The sequence below is a fragment of the Oncorhynchus masou genome, chromosome 25 (genome assembly GCF_036934945.1).
Source record: "Oncorhynchus masou masou isolate Uvic2021 chromosome 25, UVic_Omas_1.1, whole genome shotgun sequence".
Taxonomy (NCBI): domain Eukaryota; kingdom Metazoa; phylum Chordata; class Actinopteri; order Salmoniformes; family Salmonidae; genus Oncorhynchus; species Oncorhynchus masou.
The window spans coordinates 3,031,218-3,054,649 of NC_088236.1; the positions used below are offsets into that span (position 1 = coordinate 3,031,218).

Consider the following 23,432-nt stretch of genomic DNA (forward strand, 5'->3'; position numbering starts at 1 on the left):
CTCTATCATACCTTTGTACAACTGTAAACCCTGGCCTTTATTTATTTTAGGTACTTTAACTTTTGAAAGTAAATTCTTGTGAGTTCCAGTTCTCTGCTGCCAGTGACTGGAACGAATTGCAAAAATCACTGAAGCTGGAGACTCATATCTCCCTCACTAACTTTAAGCACCAGCTGTCAGAGCAGCTTATTGATTGCTGCACCTTTATACAGCCCATCTGTAAATAGCACACACAACTACCTCATCCCCATATTGTTATTTATTTTTTGCTCTTTGCACCCCAGTATCTCTACTTGCACATTCATCTTCTGGGCATCTATCACTCCAGTGTTTAATTGCTAAATTGTAATTATTTTGCCACTATGGCCTATTTATTGCCTTACCTCCCTAATCTTACTACATTACTACATACCTTACCTCAATAATCTTACTACACTGTATATAGATTCTTCTATTGTGTTATTGACTGTACGTTTGTTTATGTGTAACTATTTGTTGTTGTTTGTGTCACACTGCTTTGCTTTATCTTGGCCAGGTTGCAGTTGTAAATGAGAACTTTGTTCTCAACTGGCCTACCTGGTTAAATAAAGGTTAAATATTTTTTTTTTTAATATATAAATTAAAAGCACAGTACCAGAGAAACAGCTAGACCAAAACACAGTTCACCTCTGAGTACCACTCTTGAACGTAACTTATGACACACGTTTTTTCAGCTCAAGACTGCCTCAGGTCAGCAGAGTTTCTCTCCAACAGCTGTAATGTATGTCGCCAGTTGGTGCAGGTTATGCTGTGTGAGAAGATTGCCAGAGAGGTTTTCAATCTTCAATTAATAAATTGGACATACATTCAACATGGATAATGGGACCTCTAAAATGTGCTTTGTTACCACAACACTGAATTACTTTACTTTCACATGCTGTCTGTCAGAGGGGTGTGACAATAGGTTTGTCTGATTCTCTGTAATAATAGTATGTGAATAATAATGCCTGTTATTTTGTAAATTGGTTTCTTGCATCAAACACCACAATACCATTTTTGGTCACCTCCTTGTCTGAAGGACACGTGTATGAACAGGTTAATGTCAAGCCCTGCATGTTTTTAACACAAGTTTAATGGAATATAAACCAGATGGGATGGTGTATCGCTGCAGTATACTGTGGTAGTCATGGTAGTCATGCTAGTTAAGTGTGACTTCAATTCTAAATAAATCACTGACAGGGTCACCAGCAAAGCACCCCCACACTATCACACCTCCTCCTCCATGCTTCACGGTGGGAACCACACATGAGGAGATCATCCATTCACCTACTCTGCATCTCACAAAGACACGGCGTTTGGAACTAAAAATCAGAACAAAGGGCAGATTTCCACAAGTCTAATGTCCACCAGTCTAATCTTGTGTTTTCTGGCCCAAGCAAGTCTCTTCTTATTATTGTATTCGGCGCATGTGACAAATAAAGTTTGATTTAGTAGTGGTTTCTATGCAGCAATTCGACCACGAAGGCCTGATTCACGCAGTCACCTCTGGACAGTTAATGTTGAGATGTGTCTGTTACTTGAACTCTGTGAAGCATTTATTTGGGCTGCAATCTGAGGTGCAGGTAACTCTAATGAACTTGTCCTCTGCAGCAGAGGTAACTCTGGGTCTTCCTTTCCTGGTGCAGTCCTCATGAGAGCCAGTTCCATCATAACGCTTGATGGTTTTTGCGAAGTTCTTGAACTTTTCCGGATTGACTGAGCTTCATGTCCTAAGAAGGAAAGAAATTCCACAAATTATTTTTGAACATTTGAAATGTATTCCAGGTGACTACCTCATGAAGCTGGTTGAGAGAATGCCAAGAGTGTGCAAAGATGTCATCAAGGCAAAGGGTGGCTACTTTGAAGAATCTGAAATCTGTCCACAACCACATAACTAGTGACCTGACAACAACTACTGACTACAACCACACAACTACTGACCACAGCCACTAAACTACTAACCACAATGACTGACCAAAAAAACACAACTACAGACCATTATATTTGAACACAATTACTGACCACAACATCAAAATGACTGACCGCAGCAAGTGACCACATAAAAACTGAACCCCAAAACTTACTGACCACAACTACACAGTTAATGACCACACAACTACAGACCCCAACCACACAACTACTGACCACAACAACACACCATAACTTCTGACCACAACTACTGACCACAACTACAGACCACAACTAATGACCATAACCACTGACCACGACCACAACTACTGAACACAACTACTGACCAGAACAACACAACTACATATCATAACTACTGACCACAACTACTGACCATAACTACTGATCACAACTACTGACTACAATGACTGTCCAAAACTACTGTACAACTAACCATACCATACAGCTTATAGCTAGGTCTACAGTACAACTAACCATATCATACAGCTTATAGCTAGGTCTACAGTACAACTAACCATATCATACAGCTTATAGCTAGGTCTACTACTGTACAACTAACCATACCATACAGCTTATAGCTAGGTCTACTACTGTACAACTAACCATACAGCTTATAGCTAGGTCTACTCCTGTACAACTAACCATATCATACAGCTTATAGCTAGGTCTACTCCTGTACAACTAACCATACCATACAGCTTATAGCTAGGTCTACTACTGTACAACTAACCATACCATACAACTTATAGCTAGGTCTACAGTACAACTGACCATATCATACAGCTTATAGCTAGGTCTACTACTGTACAACTAACCATACCATACAGCTTATAGCCCGGGATATATAGCCTGTTGATGGTTTCCGAATTATCTTAGTGACAGAACTCAGGTCATCTTGATAGATAGGGTTAAATCTGAATTATCTCAGTGACAGAACTCAGGCCATCTTGATAGATGGGGTTAAATGTGAATTATCTTAGTGACAGAACTCAGGCCATCTTGATAGATGGGGTTAAATGTGAATTATCTTAGTGACAGAACTCAGGCCATCTTGATAGATGGGGTTAAATCTGAATTATCTTAGTGACAGAACTCAGGTCATCTTGATAGATAGGGTTAAATCTGAATTATCTCAGTGACAGAACTCAGGCCATCTTGATAGATGGGGTTAAATGTGAATTATCTTAGTGACTGAACTCAGGCCATCTTGATAGATGGGGTTAAATGTGAATTATCTTAGTGACAGAACTCAGGCCATCTTGATAGATGGGGTTAAATCTGAATTATCTTAGTGGCAGAACTCAGGCCATCTTGATAGATGGGGTTTAATCTGAATTTCTTGAGATTCAAAAAGGTGTTCCTCAGGGTTCTACTTTGGGTCCATTATTGTTCACTTTGTATATTAATGACATAGGAAACACTGTTAATACTTGTAACATTCATCTCTATGCAGACGACACAGTGTTGTGTTCCTGTGCCACCTCAGTGCAGCAGGCTATTCGTGAACTTCAGCATGACTTTGATCCAGTTCTGAAATCACTTACAGATCTTAAATTTGTGTTAAATATAAGTAAAACCAAGATCCTGCTGTTCTCTAGGTCATGAAATGTTGATCCTGAGGATCTGCATATTTGCGCTACAAATGGAGCTCAAATTGAGCTACTTTCTCGATATAAGTGCCTGAGTGTCTGGATTGATGACAACTTGTCCTTCATAACGGATATATATAGAACATCTAAGAAAATAAGATCCAAGATTGTTTTTTTTTATATCTGAATAAATCATGCCTCGGTATTGAAAATAGGAGAAAGATTGTTCAAACAACGCTTCTCCCTGTTTTGGATTTTGGTGATATTGTTTACATGCGTGCGGCAGAACCTCTGTTTTGAAACTGTACAACTCATAAATATATCATGCATATCAATGTATTTAGGCAGGATCATTGATCATACTGACCTGAAGTATTGGTTTGAAATTGTTTTTTTGTAGTTCACATCAGTCACTGAAAAGTGGAGGGGGAAAGGCTCAGTTAAACTGATCTTTTTCATCTAAACAAAAATATTTAATCTCAGTGATTGACATTATACAGGTATTGTGGCATGTTGACTAACCAATGCGCAGTGAAAGGAGATTAAATCTAGTCATGATCAGTGTCGTCACGTTCTGACCTTAGTTCTTTTGTTATGTCTTTGTTTTAGTATGGTCAGGGCATGAGTTGGGTGGGTTTGTCTATGTTCCGTTTTCTATGGTGTGTTTGCGTTTGGCCTGGTATGGTTCTCAATCAGAGGCAGGTGTCGTTCGTTGTCTCTGATTGAGAATCACACTTAGGTAGGCTACTTCCCACCTGTGTTTCGTGGGTGTTTATTTTCCGTGTCTGTGTGTGTTCCACACGGAACTGTTTCGGTTATTTCACTTGGCCTTTATTGTTTTGTTTCAGTGTTTCAGCTTGTGTTCATAAAGAGCATGAACATGTACCACGCTGCGCATTGGTCCTCCGATCCTTACTACTCCTCCTCAGAAGAGGAGGACGAGAATCGTTACAAGTGTCATATATTTCATGTTAGATTCACATTGTTGGTTGGCCAGCAAGCAAAAACTTGATGTTACCCATCGTTTACTTTTTGGGGAAACTGGTGATAGCGAGCAATCGGAAGGTAAAATTAAGTCAAAGGGCGTCTTGATATGAAAGTATAAAACCCATCGTATTGATGTCGGTGAAGAAGTTATGAATGATGTCCCTTTGCTGAGGGTTCTCGGTTGAACAAGGATGCGCATCAGATAGTCGTTGAACTATGAAACCAACGCCCACCGTGGCGTACAGGTAGTTAACTAACATACCAGTGTATTATGTAACCAGCCATGGCTAGGTAGTTAACTAACATACCAGTGTATTATGTAACCAGCCATGGCTAGGTAGTTAACTAACATACCGGTACACACAAGCAACTGCTGTAATAATATGCTTTGCCGTTCGTAAGGCTAGTGTAGCTAACAAATTGTCAGTCATGTACCCTTATTTGAAAAGTCATTACTTTATTACGTTGCTCAACATTTCTTAACATTTGTCATAATTAGTTAAAGCAACAAATTTGTATCCTCTCTCGTCAGATTCCTGCTGCATATTTTTCCGCCATTTTCTTCAAGTCTAAAAATGTTGTGAAGCCACACCCTTTTTGTGAAGAATTGCATTATGGTCCCTAAAAGCACGGAAAATAGTGTCCACTGCTTGTATACTTCGTATTTTGGGTGAATGTAGTACGACATCCAGGAACTTTTGGCATACTACCTATATCCATACCATGACCAATAAGCATACTACATACTCAATTTATGTCACAAATAGTAAGGTTAGTGCAGTTAGTAAGAGTATTCTAACACAGCTCGGGTCCCAAATCTGAGTACCTCACAGATGATTTCTACAACACAAACACATTCTAACCGTTCTGATTGGTCCCAGTCACCGATGGGTTGGTCCGCAGCCAGAACACATACAGGTAAAGCAGCGTTTTGAAAATGTGGCATTGTCTTTCATACTCTGACTGGCGTTGATCCAATCACGGATTACTTTGTTTTGTACAACGCCCCTCATTTTGATGTCACCGCAAACAACTTCCAACGATGGCAGTCTCAGAATGAAGTATGTCGGGAGCAGCAAAACAATCCGGTTTTAGTTGTCACCCAATACTGCGGTTGTTTTCTCTTCCTGGAACATAGTTCACCCGTCACTTGGCTGAATTCTTTAACTAATCAATTCGGATCAATCATTTTTGATCATCACACTGTATTGTCACCCCGTCGAAGTGCTGTAAGTGCTGTAATTTTACGCTACCATTTTCGGATTTTCTGACAATTTAAGATGTTTCACACCCTTGGCTGTCCAGACATAAGGGTGGAAATTGTTTATTTTAATTTTTTAGACAGTGCACATATATTTTCCGTTTTCTTTCCAGACTGCCCACCATTAAAGCAAGTTAAGGAGGAAATTATTTATTTGCAGCATGAATGGAGGATGCTTTATGTACGAGCCGGTCCACGGGGGACAGGAGTGTATTACCGGCTGGGCACATCAATCTTAGACGATGTGAAGAGCTAGCACCCACTATCGGCTGCCTAGGCCAACACAACATATCCTGGCATGAATCCAAGTTTACTTCAATATGATGGTTATTAAATCAATATTTCTGCATGAAGGTGTTTACCCTGCCATTTCTCACATAATACATTTTACAGACACAAAAAGATCCCACCTTGTCTAGCCTATTTAGTTTTGTTGACATTTGGAAAGTTTCCACCAGTCCTGTCTTGACATGTTTTTAATCAGAGACATACTTTACTCACATAAAAAGGTTCGATGGGAACCTGGTTAGTGATAACAGTTCAGTTTGTATCTGAATAGGATAAAAGCAGTAAATCAAGGATATAAAACACAAATCAATGGACTAGCATGCCATAACGACTTTTTGTTAATATTTGCAGAGCTAGCATGCCATAACGACTTTTTGTTAATATTTGCAGAGCTAGCATGCCATAAATACTTTTTGTTAATATTTGCAGAGCTAGCATGCCATAACGACTTTTTGTTAATATTTGCAGAGCTAGCATGCCATAACGACTTTTTGTTAATATTTGCAGAGCTAGCATGCCATAACGACTTTTTGTTAATATTTGCAGAGCTAGCATGCCATAACGACTTTTTGTTAATATTTGCAGAGCTAGCATGCCATAACGACTTTTTGTTAATATTTGCAGAGCTAGCATGATAAGGCATCACTCATTATTTTATTTTTGCTGGACCCCCATATCTCAAGTTGTTTGTTTGTCAGTCCATCATTGATTTTAAAACAAGAGGACTAGCCTTGTTGTTGTGCCATTTTATAGAAGCCATATAGGCCATTAGGTTAGGCTATATAGGCGTATTCATTATCCTATGACATATACAGAGAGGTGGTACTACAGACCCTGGTTCGATTCCAGGCTGTATCACAACTAGCCGTGATTGGGAGTGCCATAGGGCGGTGCACAATTGGCCTAGCTTTGTCCAGGTTAGAGTTTGGCAGGGGTAGGCAGTCATTGTAAATAATAATTTGTTCTTAACTGATTTGCCTAGTTAAATAAAGGTTGAATTAAGGTTAGATTAAAAAAAATATGTCTGCAGGGTTCAGTGAAATGCCTCTCTTTTGCTCGTGCACATCGCACAGATCTTTGGCTAAGATAAATCAAATGCGCAACTGCCCTACAATGTTTAGCATGGACATTAACTACGTGGTTTGAAATGAAAGATACGCTTTTGGAAAACAATAATTTAAACAATAAATGAATGAACTAATAAAGTGATTGTATGCTATAAATTACAACATAATTGTTTGTGAAGAGGACTAACATTTCTTCCTCTCCACTCGCGCACACATTACCTTCGCTTTGGCTGGAGAATGCACGTGGATGACTTCAACCGCAGTATGCTATAGGACGACTGAGCAGATACTTCAACCGCAGTACGCTATAGGATGCTTGCCATCTGAAAACAAATAATAAAGCCAAAGACACGGGGAAAATAGTGGATTCGGATACACAAGTTAACAAGTCTGAATTGTTCTTTGAGTATAATATCGATGGATAGGACTTTTTTTCTTCTTGACAGCCAAAGTGTGCCAGAACATGACCACGAAGTGAAACGATTCAGATAATGAGGTCCAAACTCAACAATGAAGCCAAATCGTATAGATCTACATTGAGGGTTGACAGGCCTATATATTTATTTATTCAGTAATTGAATTTTCTTTAATTGACGAATTGTTCAATAATTATGTAATAAACAAATATGTTGCATAACTATATGACGTCATGATTTGTAACGTCCGTCGCCTATTAGGCTATAATACCATTATATTCTTAGACATTTTTACAGTAATTACTATAATAGCCCTATAATATTCCTACAATACATTTGTATGATAATCTTATAGGATTACTATAGTAATGGCCGAAAATACTATAAGATTCATTATGGGAATTTCTAGAATAATTACTATCATTTTACCAAATCAAATCAAATGTTATTGGTCGTCACATACACATGGTTAGCAGATCTTATTGCCAGTGTAGCGAAATGCTTGTGTTTCTAGTTCTGACAGTGCAGCGATATCTAACAAGTAATATCTAACGATTCCACAACAGATACCTGATACACTCAAATCTAAGTAAAGGAATGTAATAAGAATATAAACATATAAATGTATGGATTAAGCAATGATAAGCTGTATACACTAAGATACAGTAGAATAGTATAGAATAGAGCATATGAGATGAGCAATGCAAGATATGTAAACATTATTAAAGTGACTAGTGATCCATTTATTAAAGTGGCCAATGATTTCGAGGCTGTATATATAGGCAGCAGCCTCTCTGTGTGAATAATGCTGTGTTCCCTACCAGTCCCACACCTGCAGCAGCCTCTCTCTAGTGGTGGCTGTTTAACAGTCTGATGGCCTTGAGATAGAAGCTGTTTTTACAGTCTCTCGGTCCCAGCTTTGATGCACCTGTAGTGACCTCGCCTTCTGGATGTTAACGGGGTCCTTGATGATCTTTGTGGCCTTCCTGTGACATCGGGTGCTGTATGTGTACTGGAGGGCAGATAGTTTGCCCCTGATGATGCGTTGTGCAGACCTCACTACCCTCTGGAGAGCCCTGCGGTTGTGGGTGGTGCAGTTGCCGTACCAGGCGGTGATACAGCCCGGCAGGATGGTCTCGATTATGCATCTGTAAAAGTTTGTGAGGGTTTTAGGTGACAAGACACATTTCTTCAGCCTCCTGAGGTTGAAGAGGCGCTGTTGCACGTTCTTCACCTCATGGTCTGTGTGGGTGGACCATTTTAGTTTGTCCGTGATGTGTATGCCGAGGAACTTAAAACTTTCCACCTTATCCACTACTCTCCCGTCGATGTGAATAGGGGGGTGTTCCTTCTGCTGTTTCCTGAAGTCCACAATCATCTCCTCTGTTTTGTTGATGTTGAGTAAGAGGTTATTTTCCTGACACCACACTCCGAGAACCCTCACCTCCTCCCTGTAGGCCGTCTCGTCGTTGTTGGTCATCACGCCTACTACTGTTGTGTTGTCTACAAACTTGATGATTGAGTTGGAGGCATGCATGGCCACGCAGTCATGGGTGAACAGGGAGTACAGGAGGGGGCTGAGCACGCACCCTCGTGGGGCAGCATTCTTACGTTGGTATTCCTCTTGTCCAGATGGGATAGGGCAGTGTGCAGTGTGATGGTGACTGCGTCGTGTGTGGACATGTTGGGGCAGTATGCAAACTGAAATGGGTCTAGGGTGTCAGGTAGGGTGGAGGTGATATGATCCTTAACTAGCCTCTCAAAGCACTTCATGATGACAGAAGTGAGTGCTACAGGAGCTATAGTCATTTAGTTCAGTTACCTTTACATTATTGGGTACCATAATATTCACATAAACCATTTGTATGATAATATTATAGGATTACTTTAGATGTTTTTTTTTTCTGTAAGCAACAGCTCCCACATCATTTCTAACGAATTAAGGCCGAAAAAATGTACAGCAGGTTTTTCTTCTTTCCTGCTCTGGGATCAGAAATGCTTTCTTTTCACCACATGAGGGAGGTACAACCATTATAGAGAGGCAAAACTCCATCCCCTCTACCAAACTGTCAACAAGTCCCTACATGATCCAGTTTCTGGGCTTGTTTGACATTGCAGACTATAGTGCAGATGACTGCCTACCGACTGATCTACAAATCAGCTTGCATCATAAATAAGGACTCATTGGGTATGTTTGAGCAGATCACTTTTTTATCAAGTCGGTGTCCATTGTTTATGAGGATAAAAAAAATGGTCTGACTTTGCGCCGACATGTCGACTTCGTGACCTTTACAGAAATCATGTGATCAAAGGTCATGAAGTTTTGACTGTAGTTGACTGCTAAGTTTCTGCTCTCTCACCAACTTCATCCTGCTGCCACCGCCTGCATTGTGGGAAGCTCTATTGTCAACCAATCATTAGGTAGTTTTTTGTTTGATTGGAAGACATGACTGAAACAGGAACCAACGTCTTCATGTAGGCCACACAGTGAAATGGCCTGTAATACAAATTAATGTGATATTTCAGGTCTCTTTTAGTAATTGATTGTACAATGAACACACGTGTGATTTAGGTCTGTGAGTATGTGATATGGGGCTGGAACCATGTTTTAACATCATAAAGACAAACTTTATCAACACTACTGACATGTTGATCTGAGCCTTGCTGTTGTTAAACCACACTAGTGTCCGATTTTTTTGCTGTCGCAGATGCACCTCCCCCGACTTAATTTCTTCGACTTTCGTATACTGCCGGTTGCTTTCGCCTTACCACTCAAACTCTGCCATTATTATTTGTAAATCAATCAGTCAATCAGTCAGAATTTACCCATGATTCATCACGGTTTTGATGGTCTCGAACATGGCCTATGTCTACATGGAAACCCCCGTTGGTCTAGGCTAGATGATGTACTTGATGAGCACTAAGTTTAATGTACACTTAGCTACATTTATTATGCAATGATTGGTTGTTTACCTTGAACGTGCTCTTCAATTTAGCTCAAACCCTCAATAGGAATGTTAAATGTAAGTTAAGAGCACACAGAAATATCTAAGCCCTTGTTCAAACAGTGCTCTGGCGACGCACCAAACTAAAAAAAAAATATCTCTTTGGAAGAGCGGGGATATAGTGCCGTCTGAAACCATTAAGCCCAGTTGGACTTTTGATTGTTCGGCTCTGCCACTCCTCCAGCGTGATGTTGTTGAGAAGTTCTCCCGCTGTCGGGAGAAATATTAATGCAAATAAAGGCTGCTTGTCAGCCAGGATCTGCCAGAGCCGCCATTCAGCCAGGATCTGCCAGAGCCGCCATTCAGCCAGGATCTGCCAGAGCCGCCATTCAGCCAGGATCCGCCAGAGCCGTCAGTCAGCCACACCCACAATGGAAGCACAATCACGGTCTTGGATTCTCAGGTGGAGGACTTTCTGTGAAAAGGTCGCTGTCATGCCTGACTTCGACCCAAAACCAACGAGGAAGTCTGCTGCAGTGTTGAAAGCGGTTGTATGAAACCAATTGGTTGGTATGTCAAGCAAAAGCTTTTAACTCGCGCCAGCCCGCTCTTAATTTCTATCCAAGTTTGTCGTTTGAACTGTGTGTAATTCTAGTTACTGTGAGTGCCTTGATGTTTCACTGTTTTAATGGGTCAGTTGATAATCAGAACCTGAGACGTCAGTAATATTAGAACCCCTGGTTGGATCATGATTAGTCACATGACGTTGCTTCCTACACTGACCCTCACCTCCAAGGGTTAGCCAGCCCCAGACCCAGACCGAGACCCAGACCGAGACCCAGCCCCAGACCCAGCCCCAGACCGAGACCCAGCCCCAGACCCAGACCCAGATCCAGCCACAGACCCAGCCCCAGACCCAGACCCAGATCCAGCCACAGACCCAGCCCCAGACCCAGATCCAGCCACAGACCCAGCCCCAGATCCAGCCACAGACCCAGCCCCAGACCCAGACCCAGCCCCAGCCCCAGACCCAGATCCAGCCACAGACCCAGCCCCAGACCCAGATCCAGCCACAGACCCAGCCCCAGACCCAGACCCAAACCCAGCCACAGCCCCAGACCCAGACCCAGCCCCAGACCCAGCCACAGCCCCAGACCGAGACCCAGCCCCAGACCCAGACCCAGCCACAGCCCCAGACCGAGACCCAGCCCCAGACCCAGACCCAGCCCCAGACCCAGCCCCAGACCCAGCCCCAGACCGAGACCCAGCCCCAGACCCAGCCCCAGACCCAGCCACAGCCCCAGACCCAGACCCAGCCCCAGACCCAGACCCAGCCACAGCCCCAGACCGAGACCCAGCCCCAGACCCAGACCCAGCCCCAGACCCAGCCCCAGACCCAGCCCCAGACCGAGACCCAGCCCCAGCCACAGCCCCAGACCCAGACCCAGCCCCAGACCCAGCCACAGACCCAGCCCCAGACCGAGACCCAGCCCCAGACCCAGACCCAGCCCCAGACCCAGCCACAGACCCAGCCCCAGACCGAGACCCAGCCCCAGACCCAGCCCCAGACCCAGCCGCAGACCGAGACCCAGCCCCAGACCGAGACCCAGCCCCAGACCCAGCCCCAGACCAGCCACAGACCCAGCCCCAGACCGAGACCCAGCCCCAGACCCAGCCCCAGACCGAGACCCAGCCCCAGACCCAGCCCCAGACCCAGCCCCAGACCCAGACCAGCCACAGACCCAGAACCAGACCAGCCACAGACCCAGCCCCAGACCAGCCACAGACCGTACTAATAGTTGAATGGAATTGCTCTCACAAATGACAAGAATGGAATCCTACTTTGAGAAGAAAAAAAATACTTAAGTGAGTGCGTGTTTGTGTGTTTAGCCAAAGATTCACAATCTTCAAATATAAGTATTTTGAAAGAGGTAAATGAGATCCCTTCTGTTTTACCATCCTCACACATACAGGACCACAGATGAGTTATACACAACTACAAACAGAGCACAAGGTTGGGCTCCCAGAACTCATTTCTGACATCTAAAACACATGTTACATATTTTCCAAGATGTACCTATTATTTTCAGCTTCATGTTGCTGTTCTCCAAGCCATAAAAGAGAGAATGATTGTATCTTAACTAGGCAAGCCAGTTAAGAGCAAATTATTATTTACAATGACAGCCTTCCGGGGAACAGTGCCTTCCAGGTTAACTGCCTTGTTCAGGGGTAAAGCGACAGCTCTGGGATTCGATCCAGAAACCTTTCGGTTAATGGCTCAACGCTCTAACCACTAGGCTACCTGCTGGTAACTAGTCCAACAGTCTAACCACTAGGCTACCTGCTGGTTACTAGTCCAACACTCTAACCACTAGGCTACCTGCTGGTTACTAGTCCAACGCTTTAACCACTAGGCTACCTGCTGGTTACTAGTCCAACACTAACCACTAGGCTACCTGCTGGTTACTAGTCTAACGCTCTAACCACTAGGCTACCTGCCTCTAACCACTAGGCTTCCTGCTGGTTACTAGTCCAACGCTCTAACCACTAGGCTTCCTGCTGGTTACTGGCTCAACGCTCTAACCACTAGGCTACCTGCTGGTTACTGGCTCAACGCTCTAACCACTAGGCTACCTGCTGGTTACTAGTCCAACGCTCTAACCACTAGGCTACCTGCTGGTTACTAGTCCAACACTCTAACCACTAGGCTACCTGCCATCTCACGCTAATTGAGAAACTTGAATAAGCTGCCTAACTTTACTACTACATGAAAACAAAGGGTCAGATCTCAACAAACTTGAATTCAAAAAAGGGAAAAGATTAAGGTTTTCAAAAATTGTCAAAATGCTTACAGAGTAACCCAGAAGTGACTTCAGCCAGGCAGACAAAGCCAACATCATCTCCCCATCTGGTTATTATCAATTTGCCCAAAACCATATAAGGAATATCATCGCAGACCTTAATTGACGAGTCATTATAGTAATGTTGAGTAATCAAATGTAGGGATTAGGGTAATTATATATCCTACACAGACATAATATATATCTACAGATAGCCATGTCTAAGCGATGCTTCATAAAGACATGACTTCACCATTTTGTCCTGTGGTTATGATAGTGGTTCAAGATCACTCCTATGCAAAGGGTTTAGCTACAGTTACGAGCAGACGTGTGGTGTTTCAAGGCTAAAAACTCAACAATATTAAATTGTACTTTAATATTTGCAACTTACGATTTGAACATTAATTAATTCCATTTGGTGTCTTACGTACTATTACTGTTGAAACACATTTTGAATTGCACAATAGAATGCAATATTAATGTCCGCTGTAGAGGTTTCATTCAATGGACTGGCACCTGTTGTTGTTGTTGGGCCTAACAGAATACGTTTTAATGCTCCGTTGGAAACACAAACGCCTACTTCATATGTACAGTATAATGCTTTAGTATAGAAAACATGTCAAAAGTGTTCAATGTCTTAATGATATTCAATATTCAACCTACTATCTTTTAAAATAGTTTATTTAGACTTCTGCAGTTATTTCGATGTGAATCATTTAGATTTTTGATCACCCTTTGATGTTCTCCTTTACTATAAATAAACAATCTTACTTTTAGATTATTTATTCCGTTATAGAAATATCCCTGTTAATCTCTCCGTCCTATATGTGGACACGGGGTCGATAACCAGGGGTCGGTAACCAGGGGACATAACAAAAGGTCTCATGTTTCACATGAGGTCATCACTATGATCCAGACTAATGAACATTAATGTCCATCCTGGACTAAAACAACTCTAATGGCCAGGTTTCTCCACTACACTACAATGCTTGAACAATGGAAAAGAATACAGTCGAATATCATAGCATAATATTTTTTCATACGGGAACATTTGTTTGTGGCATTTTGGATTAGATAATAACATTTCACACATGACGGATAGTCAAACAATAAAGACATGTATTATACAAGAACAACACAATGTCATGAATATTGTAGGTGTTTCCTTTGGAGTTGATGGACATCAGCACATCTGTGTCTTGTACCAGAAATACATCCGGAGACGGTCTATGATTCAGAGGACAGAAGACCGAAAGGTTTCCATTGTATTAACGTCACTTTCAAAGGAACCTTTACTACAGCACCCACATCTCTGTTTTTCTGATCTGCTGCTATTGGTGATGCTCAACCTCCTGCTTTTTTATTTTTATAGGTGATGCTCAACCTCCTGCTTTTTTTATTTTTATAGGTGATGCTCAACCTCCTGCTTTTTTATTTTTATAGGTGATGCTCAACCTCCTGCTTTTTTTTATAGGTGGTGCTCAACCTCCTGCTTTTTTTTTATAGGTGATGCTCAACCTCCTGCTTTTTTTATAGGTGATGCTCAACCTCCTGCTTTTTTTATAGGTGATGCTCAACCTCCTGCTTTTTTATTTTTATAGGTGATGCTCAACCTCCTGTTTTTTCTTTATAGGTGATGCTCAACCTCCTGTTTTTTTTATAGGTGATGCTCAACCTCCTGTTTTTTATAAGTGATGCTCAACCTCCTGTTTTTAATAGGTGATGCTCAACTTCCTGTTTTTAATAGGTGATGCTCAACTTCCTGTTTTTATAGATGATGCTCAACTTCCTGTTTTTATAGATGATGCTCAACTTCCTGTTTTGATAGGTGATGCTCAACTTCCTGCTTTTATAGGTGATGCTCAACTTCTAGGCCTATCCCTTGGCTCTGAATCGTAAAGCCTAGTTTGTGTCAAATCATTTGCTATGTATTTGCTATGGGATCACTTATGGGAGGTGTAATCTGTTAATGGATTAACATAAATTGAGATGGAAGTTGAATTTATAGGATCTATATGTCATAATCTGATACTATGTTTAAATATATATATTCTGCCGCAGGCAATGGAATGCAAAAGGATTTCACCGTTCTGATGCATGCAATTATTATTATGATTTTATTTATTTATTATTAAACTCCTATTGCAAAAAAAAACATAACCTCTACACTTGTTTCTGTCGATATAAACAAAATTAAAAAAACATTATGTAGTCAAGGCAGTAGGCTCCATGGAACGTATGTAAAAGGACTAGTTCAGTGGGGGCAGGGTCCAGGCTAAATAGCCTAATGAATAACAATATGTATATATTTATAGAATATAGAATGTGTTACCAATTAACAATTTTGGCAAAGAATTGACCATTTTTGGATGGTTTCCAACACTTGGCGATGTGGGATCCGTCAGTTCTCTGTGTTTCTGTGCGGTTGTTAAAGTGTATTTCCTAGGTCGGCTGTAGACCCTGCCCTCTGTATATCACTGTATTGACGTGTTGTTAGCAAATGGGAGCAGAACGTCCGATCCTTCGCATGAGGGGGTCATTCTGACTACAGGGCCGATCCTTCGCCTGAAGAGGTCATTCTGACTACAGTTGCCACTTGTTGCTAAACCCTTCAGGGCTTCAATACTCGACCACCGCAAATACATTGATAGCCTACACTTTAATCCTACACGTTAATCTGTTCTCTCCAATAGAGACGCGGATCTCGATGTTGAATCAGGATTCAGGAATACTCCCACAACTAACATTGAAAGGAGATACTTTGTCAACTGTTTGATATTTCGGTCTAATCTGACGGGCGAAGCATGGTTGATAATACCAGTATAGCAACTAAATCTGCTTTGGTAAGCATCACATTTAGTTCTTTCTCTCACCATGTTGACTGATTCTGATTATTCTTATTAGCCTATGTAGATGTTAATAAGATAAGCTATTTCGTTTTGTTATTTTATTTCGTTTTCTTTTAGGCTAATTATTTACACTTTAACTAATTATTTACATTTTAATAACGTTTTTGAATGTTTAGATTCACATTTACAGTAAATTCACTTTTTACATAACTTTTATCTCTTAAATAGATTGATACGCACGTTTCTGATGCGTAAAAAAAATAGTATGCAGTGGTTTATGTATATATAGGCTAATTATTCTGTGTAATTATTTTTGTCAGCATGCCACATCAGCACTAGGCTATACAGCGCACAATGTTACTGTGTTACCCACGTTCATTTCCGCAATACATTGTAGTCTATTTATGGTGCACTTTTGATACATGTTAGAAGCCACGTTTTAAGAGACATCGACTCCAGGGGCCAAATGTCGGCCACATTATCATAATAGGCATGGTCGTGTGTTCTTACAGTTTATTACCAAGTTATTTCTTGATAGTTTATTGCTTTTAGTCAGTTTACTCTCCGTTACAATATTTCCGAGTGGTTATTTTATTTGTACCCCCTTGCTCTCCACAGCAAGCAGCGTTCTCCTCGCCCAACAACCTCCCCCTGCTCGTCTCCTCTGCCTCCACACACAGCCACTTCCCCGGCTCACACTCACAGTCCCAACAGCCCAGCAGTGGAGGCATGAAGCTAGAGGCGGTCATGGAAAACCTCCAAAGACAGCAGGCTGCCCGCCTGGCGTTAGAAGAGAAGCTTCGTCAGGCAGAGAAAGAGAAGGATCTCCGCTCCATGGTCGAGTCCCAGATACACCAACAAGCCCTCGCTTTCCACCACTACCAGGCAGCGGTCCGGGGCGCTTTCGCCGCGGGAGTAGCGAACTCTTCTCCCAGCTTGGCGAGATCCGCTGAACCGGGACTGGCTGTCCATCACAGTTTCGACGCCCGCAGGCACTCAGAGAGAGCCGACGACTCCGATATGGATGACGATCCAGAGGGGATGGACCGATGCATGAATGATGACGACCGGAATCTGGATGGAGATGACATGGGCAACGAAGGAGTCGTGGATGATGAGGATGAAGAGGACATGGAGGGGGCTCTCAGCCACTACCAGCCCCACCACCCCATGCTCCCCGGTGCGGGACACTCTCCGAAGGGCACCCCGGTGCAGTTCATGTCTAGAATTCCCCCCTCCTTCGTTGCGCCCCGGCAGTTGGAATCGCCGGGCGGGATGGCACCACAGTCTCAGAACCACGAATGGACTTACGAGGAGCAATTCAAACAGGTAAAGTTGATTAATAATAAGTCATAACTTGATATGAAACGTTACCTACTATACACTAGACTACACTGACTGTTCTACCCCATGTTGATAACAATCTCATTCGTCTCCTTAACGAAGTTTCCTATGATTAAGCCTGCCCGTTACTTTTCCAAGTCCAAAACACAATTGAACTTTGTTTTAACGGCTCTAGCTTCTCAAGAGGATGTTCAACTCTTTTGATATTTGGACTTCAGAAACGACACGAACTTTAGTTTGTGCTGTGGAGCCCCTTGCTGATCTATCCTCTCTGTTTTTCCTTCATATGTTATTTATTTTCTCAAACGTTATTTATTCAGGGGGGAAAAAAACGTTGAGACCAGGCTCCCATTCTCAATTACTAATCACTGTAATACAACAATCAAATACAATGTGGAACAAAACATTAATCAATACAATGTAAAATAAAACAGCAATCAATACAATGTTAAATTAAATGAAAATACAGCACAATACAACAATTTAGTCAAAGGGTTCCATTCCTCAGCTACTCGGTCCTCAATCAAAACCTTAAACTGCCCAAGTGCCCACAGAACACCTATTTGTAAAGAGTTTGTAAATTGTTTCAGCAGTGAGATGCATCAAAACTAAGAGCAGATTTACCGGTGGAGACCTGAGGAACCTCAAGAGTTAATCAACCCTGTGAACGGGTTTGGTTGTCTCATGTTTTTATACTTTAACAACAAAGTTGGGGAAGTCGGTCGCTTGTGTAGGAGAGCTTTGTAAACAGAAAGGGAGTAAGGAAGTGATTTACGGGACTTTATTGAGAACCAGCCAACCTTTTGATACAGGATCCAGTGATGAGTATTAAAACTGTTACCTGTGATAAAGTGAAGGATGCAATGGTAGATGGAATCAAAAGGTTTTAGAGTCGTGGCTGCTGCAATCTGGTAAACGCTGTCACCATAGCCAAGAACAGACAGGAAGGTTGACTGTACAATCTGCTTCCTGCTGTTTAGGGAAAGAAAAGATCTCTCTTAAAAATATATGTATCTAAAAAAACATTTGAAATCTTCTGTTTTTAGCTATCTCGTCAGCATGTCTTTTTAAACATGAAGTCTTTGTCCAAATGCCCAGATATTTATAATAGGGAACCTGGTCGATGGGAGAACTTTTCAGTGAATAAAAATATAGTCCATTTGAAACATTCTGGAGAGAACTAGAGAACAACATATATTTAGTCTTGCCCACATTAAGTACACTTTTAAACCAACCAGGGCTTTCTGTAAGGTAACAAGGTCAGCTGACAGCTCAAACAACTCCTGGTCTACAGTTGTGGGCAATGGCATAAATAACAGTATCATTTGAATGTAGATGAAAAGTACAAGTTCTAATAGATAGACCGATATTATTTATACAAACACTAAAGACAACATGTCCCAGTACCGACCCCTGTGGTACACCTTTTGTAAATATCCAGGAAACTAGACATAACACCATCAGAAATCACACATCGGACCCTGTCTGACACATAATCTGATCCAGGCTAAATGTCAGTCAATCTTTGAATGAGAATGTGATGGTCAGCAGTATCAAAGTCCTTTGAAAAGTCTACAAATAAGTCAGCACAATTATTTCATTTTTCCTAAGCAATGAAACGGTGTAGGTCCAAAGCCAGATATTGAGAGAGAACATATTTTTTATTTCCTTCATGTCTATTTAATAAGAAGAACCCTAGACCAGACCTCTTGTTCAAAGAACCCTAGACCAGACCTCTTGTTCAAAGAACCCTAGACCAGACCACTTGTTCAAAGAACCCTAGACCAGACCACTTGTTCAAAGAACCCTAGACCAGACCACTTGTTCAAAGAACCCTAGACCAGACCACTTGTTCAAAGAACCCTAGACCAGACCACTTGTTCAAAGAACCCTAGACCAGACCACTTGTTCAAAGAACCCTAGACCAGACCACTTGTTCAAAGATCCCTAGACCAGACCCCTTGTTCAAAGAACCCTAGACCAGACCACTTGTTCAAAGAACCCTAGACCAGACCACTTGTTCAAAGAACCCTAGACCAGACCACTTGTTCAAAGAACCCTAGACCAGACCACTTGTTCAAAGAACCCTAGACCAGACCACTTGTTCAAAGAACCCTAGACCAGACCACTTGTTCAAAGAACCCTAGACCAGACCCCTTGTTCAAAGAACCCTAGACCAGACCACTTGTTCAAAGAACCCTAGACCAGAACACTTGTTCAAAGCACATTTAGCATAGAAGAACCCTTGACCAGACCACTTGTTCAAAGAATATAATTTGTTAGCTGACCAGGCCTAATTTACACGTATACAATATATTGATATTACTAATTTATTTACTATGAATACATGAGTATATTTAGTGATTTATCTTAAAAGGCTACAATAAAGAAATTAACTAAATATGTTCTCCTGCTTATTACTGACGTATCACTAGCTGTTAGTTGCTTAATTATTTGATAAATGCCCCTATTGATAAAACATTCGGGTGGATTTTTATATATAATGTCACAGCAGTTGTGGCAGTATTGGCTTTAAGGCTTGATTGATATGAAACACAAAATAATAAATAGTTTTAGGTGACTAAAGAATAAGAAAGTAGTCCTCTCCTCTCCAGCCTAAATCTCATTCTGATAAAGATGTAAATTCAATATATGATTTATTCCAATCCACCAGAGAGAGGTTGTAAAGCGAACACAGACCTAATATGGTCATTCTTTATGACGGAACATTCAGATGCTTCCCTAAACGTAATGTGTACATTAGGGCCCTGCATTAGGCCTGCATTAAGTAACCTAAGCAATGGAAATGCAATTAAAATCAGGGAGAAATAAAACCTTGATAATTAAGATGTGCCGTTGTGTAGTTCTTATGTTACTCATTGGACAAAATACAATTATTTATGTTTTATTTAAATGATACTATACTTCTCTATATAGTTCAGGGGTTTTTATGGGGTTCCTCTGTCCTGTAGATACATCCTCAGTTCAGGGGTTTTATGGGGTTCCTCTGTCCAGTAGATACATCCTCAGTTCAGGGTTTTATGGGGTTCCTCTGTCCTGTAGATACATCCTCAGTTCAGGGGTTTTATGGGGTTCCTCTGTCCTGTAGATACATCCTCAGTTCAGGGGTTTTTATGGGGTTCCTTCAGAAAGTATTCATACCCTTTGACGTTTTCCACATTTTGTTTTGGTTTTAAAATGGATTAAATTTAGATTTTTTTGTCACTGGCCAGCACACAATAGTCCATAATGTCATAATGAAATTATGTTTACAATGCATAAAAAAATGAATAGCTTAAATGTCTTGAGTCAATAAGTATTCAACCCCTTTGTTAAGTCAAACCTAAATCAGTTCAGGAGTAAACATGTGTTTTAACAAGTCACATAATAAGATGCATGGACTCTCTGTGTTCAATAATAGTGTTTAACATGGTTTCTGAATGACTACCTCATCTCTGTACCCCACACATATAATTATCGGTAATGTCCCTCAGTCGAGCAGTGAATTCCAAACACAGATTCAACCACAGGGACCAGCGAGGGTTTCCCAATGCCAAAGAAGGGCACCGATTGGTAGATGGGTAAAATGAAAGCAGACTGAATATCCCTTTGAGCATGGTGAAGATATTAATTAAACTTTGGACAGTGTATCAATACACCCAGTCACTACAAAGATACAGGCGTCCTTCCTAACTTAGTTGCTGGAGAGGAAGGAAACCGGTCAGTGATTTCACCATGAGGCCAATGGTGACTTTAAAACAGTTACAGAGTTTAATGGCTGTGATAGGAGAGAACTGAGGATGGATCAATAACATTGTAGTTACTCCACAATACTAACCTAATTGAAAGAGTGAAAAGAAGGAAGCCTGTACAGAATACAAATATTTTCAAAACATGCATCCTGTTTGCAATAAGGCACTGCAGTAAAACTGCCAAAAAAATTGGCAAAGAAATGATCTTTATCGTTATGTTTGGAGCAAATCCAACACAACACATCACTGAGTACCACTCTTCATATTTTAAAGCATGGTGGTGGCTGCATCATGTTATGGGTATGCTTGTCATCGGCAAGGACTAGGGAGTTTTTTTAGGATGCAAAGAAACGGAATAGAGTTAAGCACAGGCAAAATCCTAAAGGAAAACCTAGTTCATTCTGCTTTCCACCAGATACTGGGAGACAAATTCACCTTTCAGCAGGAAAATAACCTCAAACACAAGGCCAAATCTATACTGGAGTTGCTTACCAAGATGACGTTGAATGTTCCTGAGTGTCCTAGTTACAGTTTTGACTTAAATCATCTTGAAAATCTATGGCAAAACTTGAAAATTGCTGTGCAGCAATGATCAACAGTCAACTTGACAAGAATAATTTAAAAAAATAAATAATGTGCAAATATTTTACAATCCAGGTGTACAAAGCTCTTAGAGACTTACTCAGAAAGACTCACAGCTGCAATGGCTGCCAAAGATGATTGCAACATGTATCGACTCAGGGAGTTGAATACTTATCTAATCAAGATATATCCGCTTTTTAATTTTTCATAATGTTTTTGCAAATATTAGAATATCTCTTACACTTTGACATTACAGAGTCTTGTGTCCATTTTAAATTCAGGCTGTAATACAACAAAACAGTTTTTATAGAAAAAGTCAAGGGGTGTGAATACTTTCTGAAAGCTCTGTACAGTTGAGGGATTTTTTGTTGTTGTTGTTGGGGGGGGGGTTCTGTCCAGTATCTTTTACTGTATATGATGTTTAAGGTACAGTTGTGTATTGTACCATAGAAATCTGAAAATCTGACTTTGTTTGAATATACTTTAATTGCAATTTGCTAATGCAACCAGTTACAGAACGACAAATATTTAACCCTCAACAATCCCGGGCTGTCTTTTGTGTATTAGCATGTAGTATTGATCAGTAACACAAATTGTCATATTGAATACTGTATGATGCTTTGCTGAACACTCTTCTCTATTATCATGGAAAGACTAGTCTCTATTAGTTTGAGTTTTAGTTTGAGTTAATTTATTTTTTACAGGGACAGTGCACATTATTCAACGTTTCAGTAAAAATGCTGGTTTTAGCCAGCCGGCTAATTTTCAACCGCAGTCCCTGGGCAGGTTATTAAAAACAATTACAATACAATTACAATTATCAGAGAAAGACTAGTCTCTATTTTCAAAGAAAGATTTACATTTTTCATAGTTTATGTGAATTTAGTCAAATGTAAATCATGTAAAATGGCATGTCTCCATTATCAAGTTGAGAGCTTTAGTTTTCAGGATGTGTTCTCTGGGTCATTGGGAAGAAATGGTCATAGGACAATAAAAGGATGCTTATGGTCACTGAGCAGACACGCTGGAGCCAGACTACTATGTGTTTTCAGAGTTGCAAAATAAAACCACATTTGAGGGCAACTGAAGGGAGGCAGCAGCTAACTGTATCTTTGTAAATGGGAACAAGATGTGGTGTTGGAGAGGCTCAATATAAAGACCGGGGTACTAGAGAATGAGCATATTTCATCTGCCCTTTAGGCAGGTTAATATTTACTCTGACATCAATCTGTTGACGGATGTAGATGACAGTTAGATGCTGCTTTATGTATGGATTTCTGAGGATGAATAGATTAGATTATAACAGAACTTTCTATTTGACATATCTGACATCTGAAAGGGAAGCTGAGGGAAGGGCTGAGGGAAGAGCTGAGGGAAGAGCTGAGGGAAAAGCTGAAGGAAGCGCTGAGGGAAAAGCTGAGGGAAAAGCTGAGGGAAGAGCTGAGGGAAGGGCTGAGAGAGGAGCTGAGAGAAGTGCTGAGGGAAGAGCTGTGAGAAGGGCTGAGGGAAGAGCTGAGGGAAAAGCTGAAGGAAGAGCTGAGGGAAAAGCTGAAGGAAGGGCTGAG

The 23,432-nt window shown here is 41.2% G+C and overlaps 1 protein-coding gene across 2 annotated transcripts in view; it reads left to right on the top strand.

The window, feature by feature from the left end:
- The first annotated feature begins 15,879 nt into the window (after positions 1–15,879).
- LOC135513691 (AT-rich interactive domain-containing protein 3A-like) overlaps positions 15,880–23,432 on the top strand; it is a 315,893-nt gene continuing 308,340 nt past the window's right edge. For both annotated transcript variants that reach the window (XM_064936555.1, XM_064936557.1), the window contains exons 1-2: positions 15,880–16,183; positions 16,808–17,518. In XM_064936555.1, the coding sequence (XP_064792627.1) occupies positions 16,145–16,183; positions 16,808–17,518 (750 nt within the window). In that variant the 5' untranslated portion in view covers positions 15,880–16,144. The remainder of the gene's footprint in view (positions 16,184–16,807; positions 17,519–23,432) is intronic.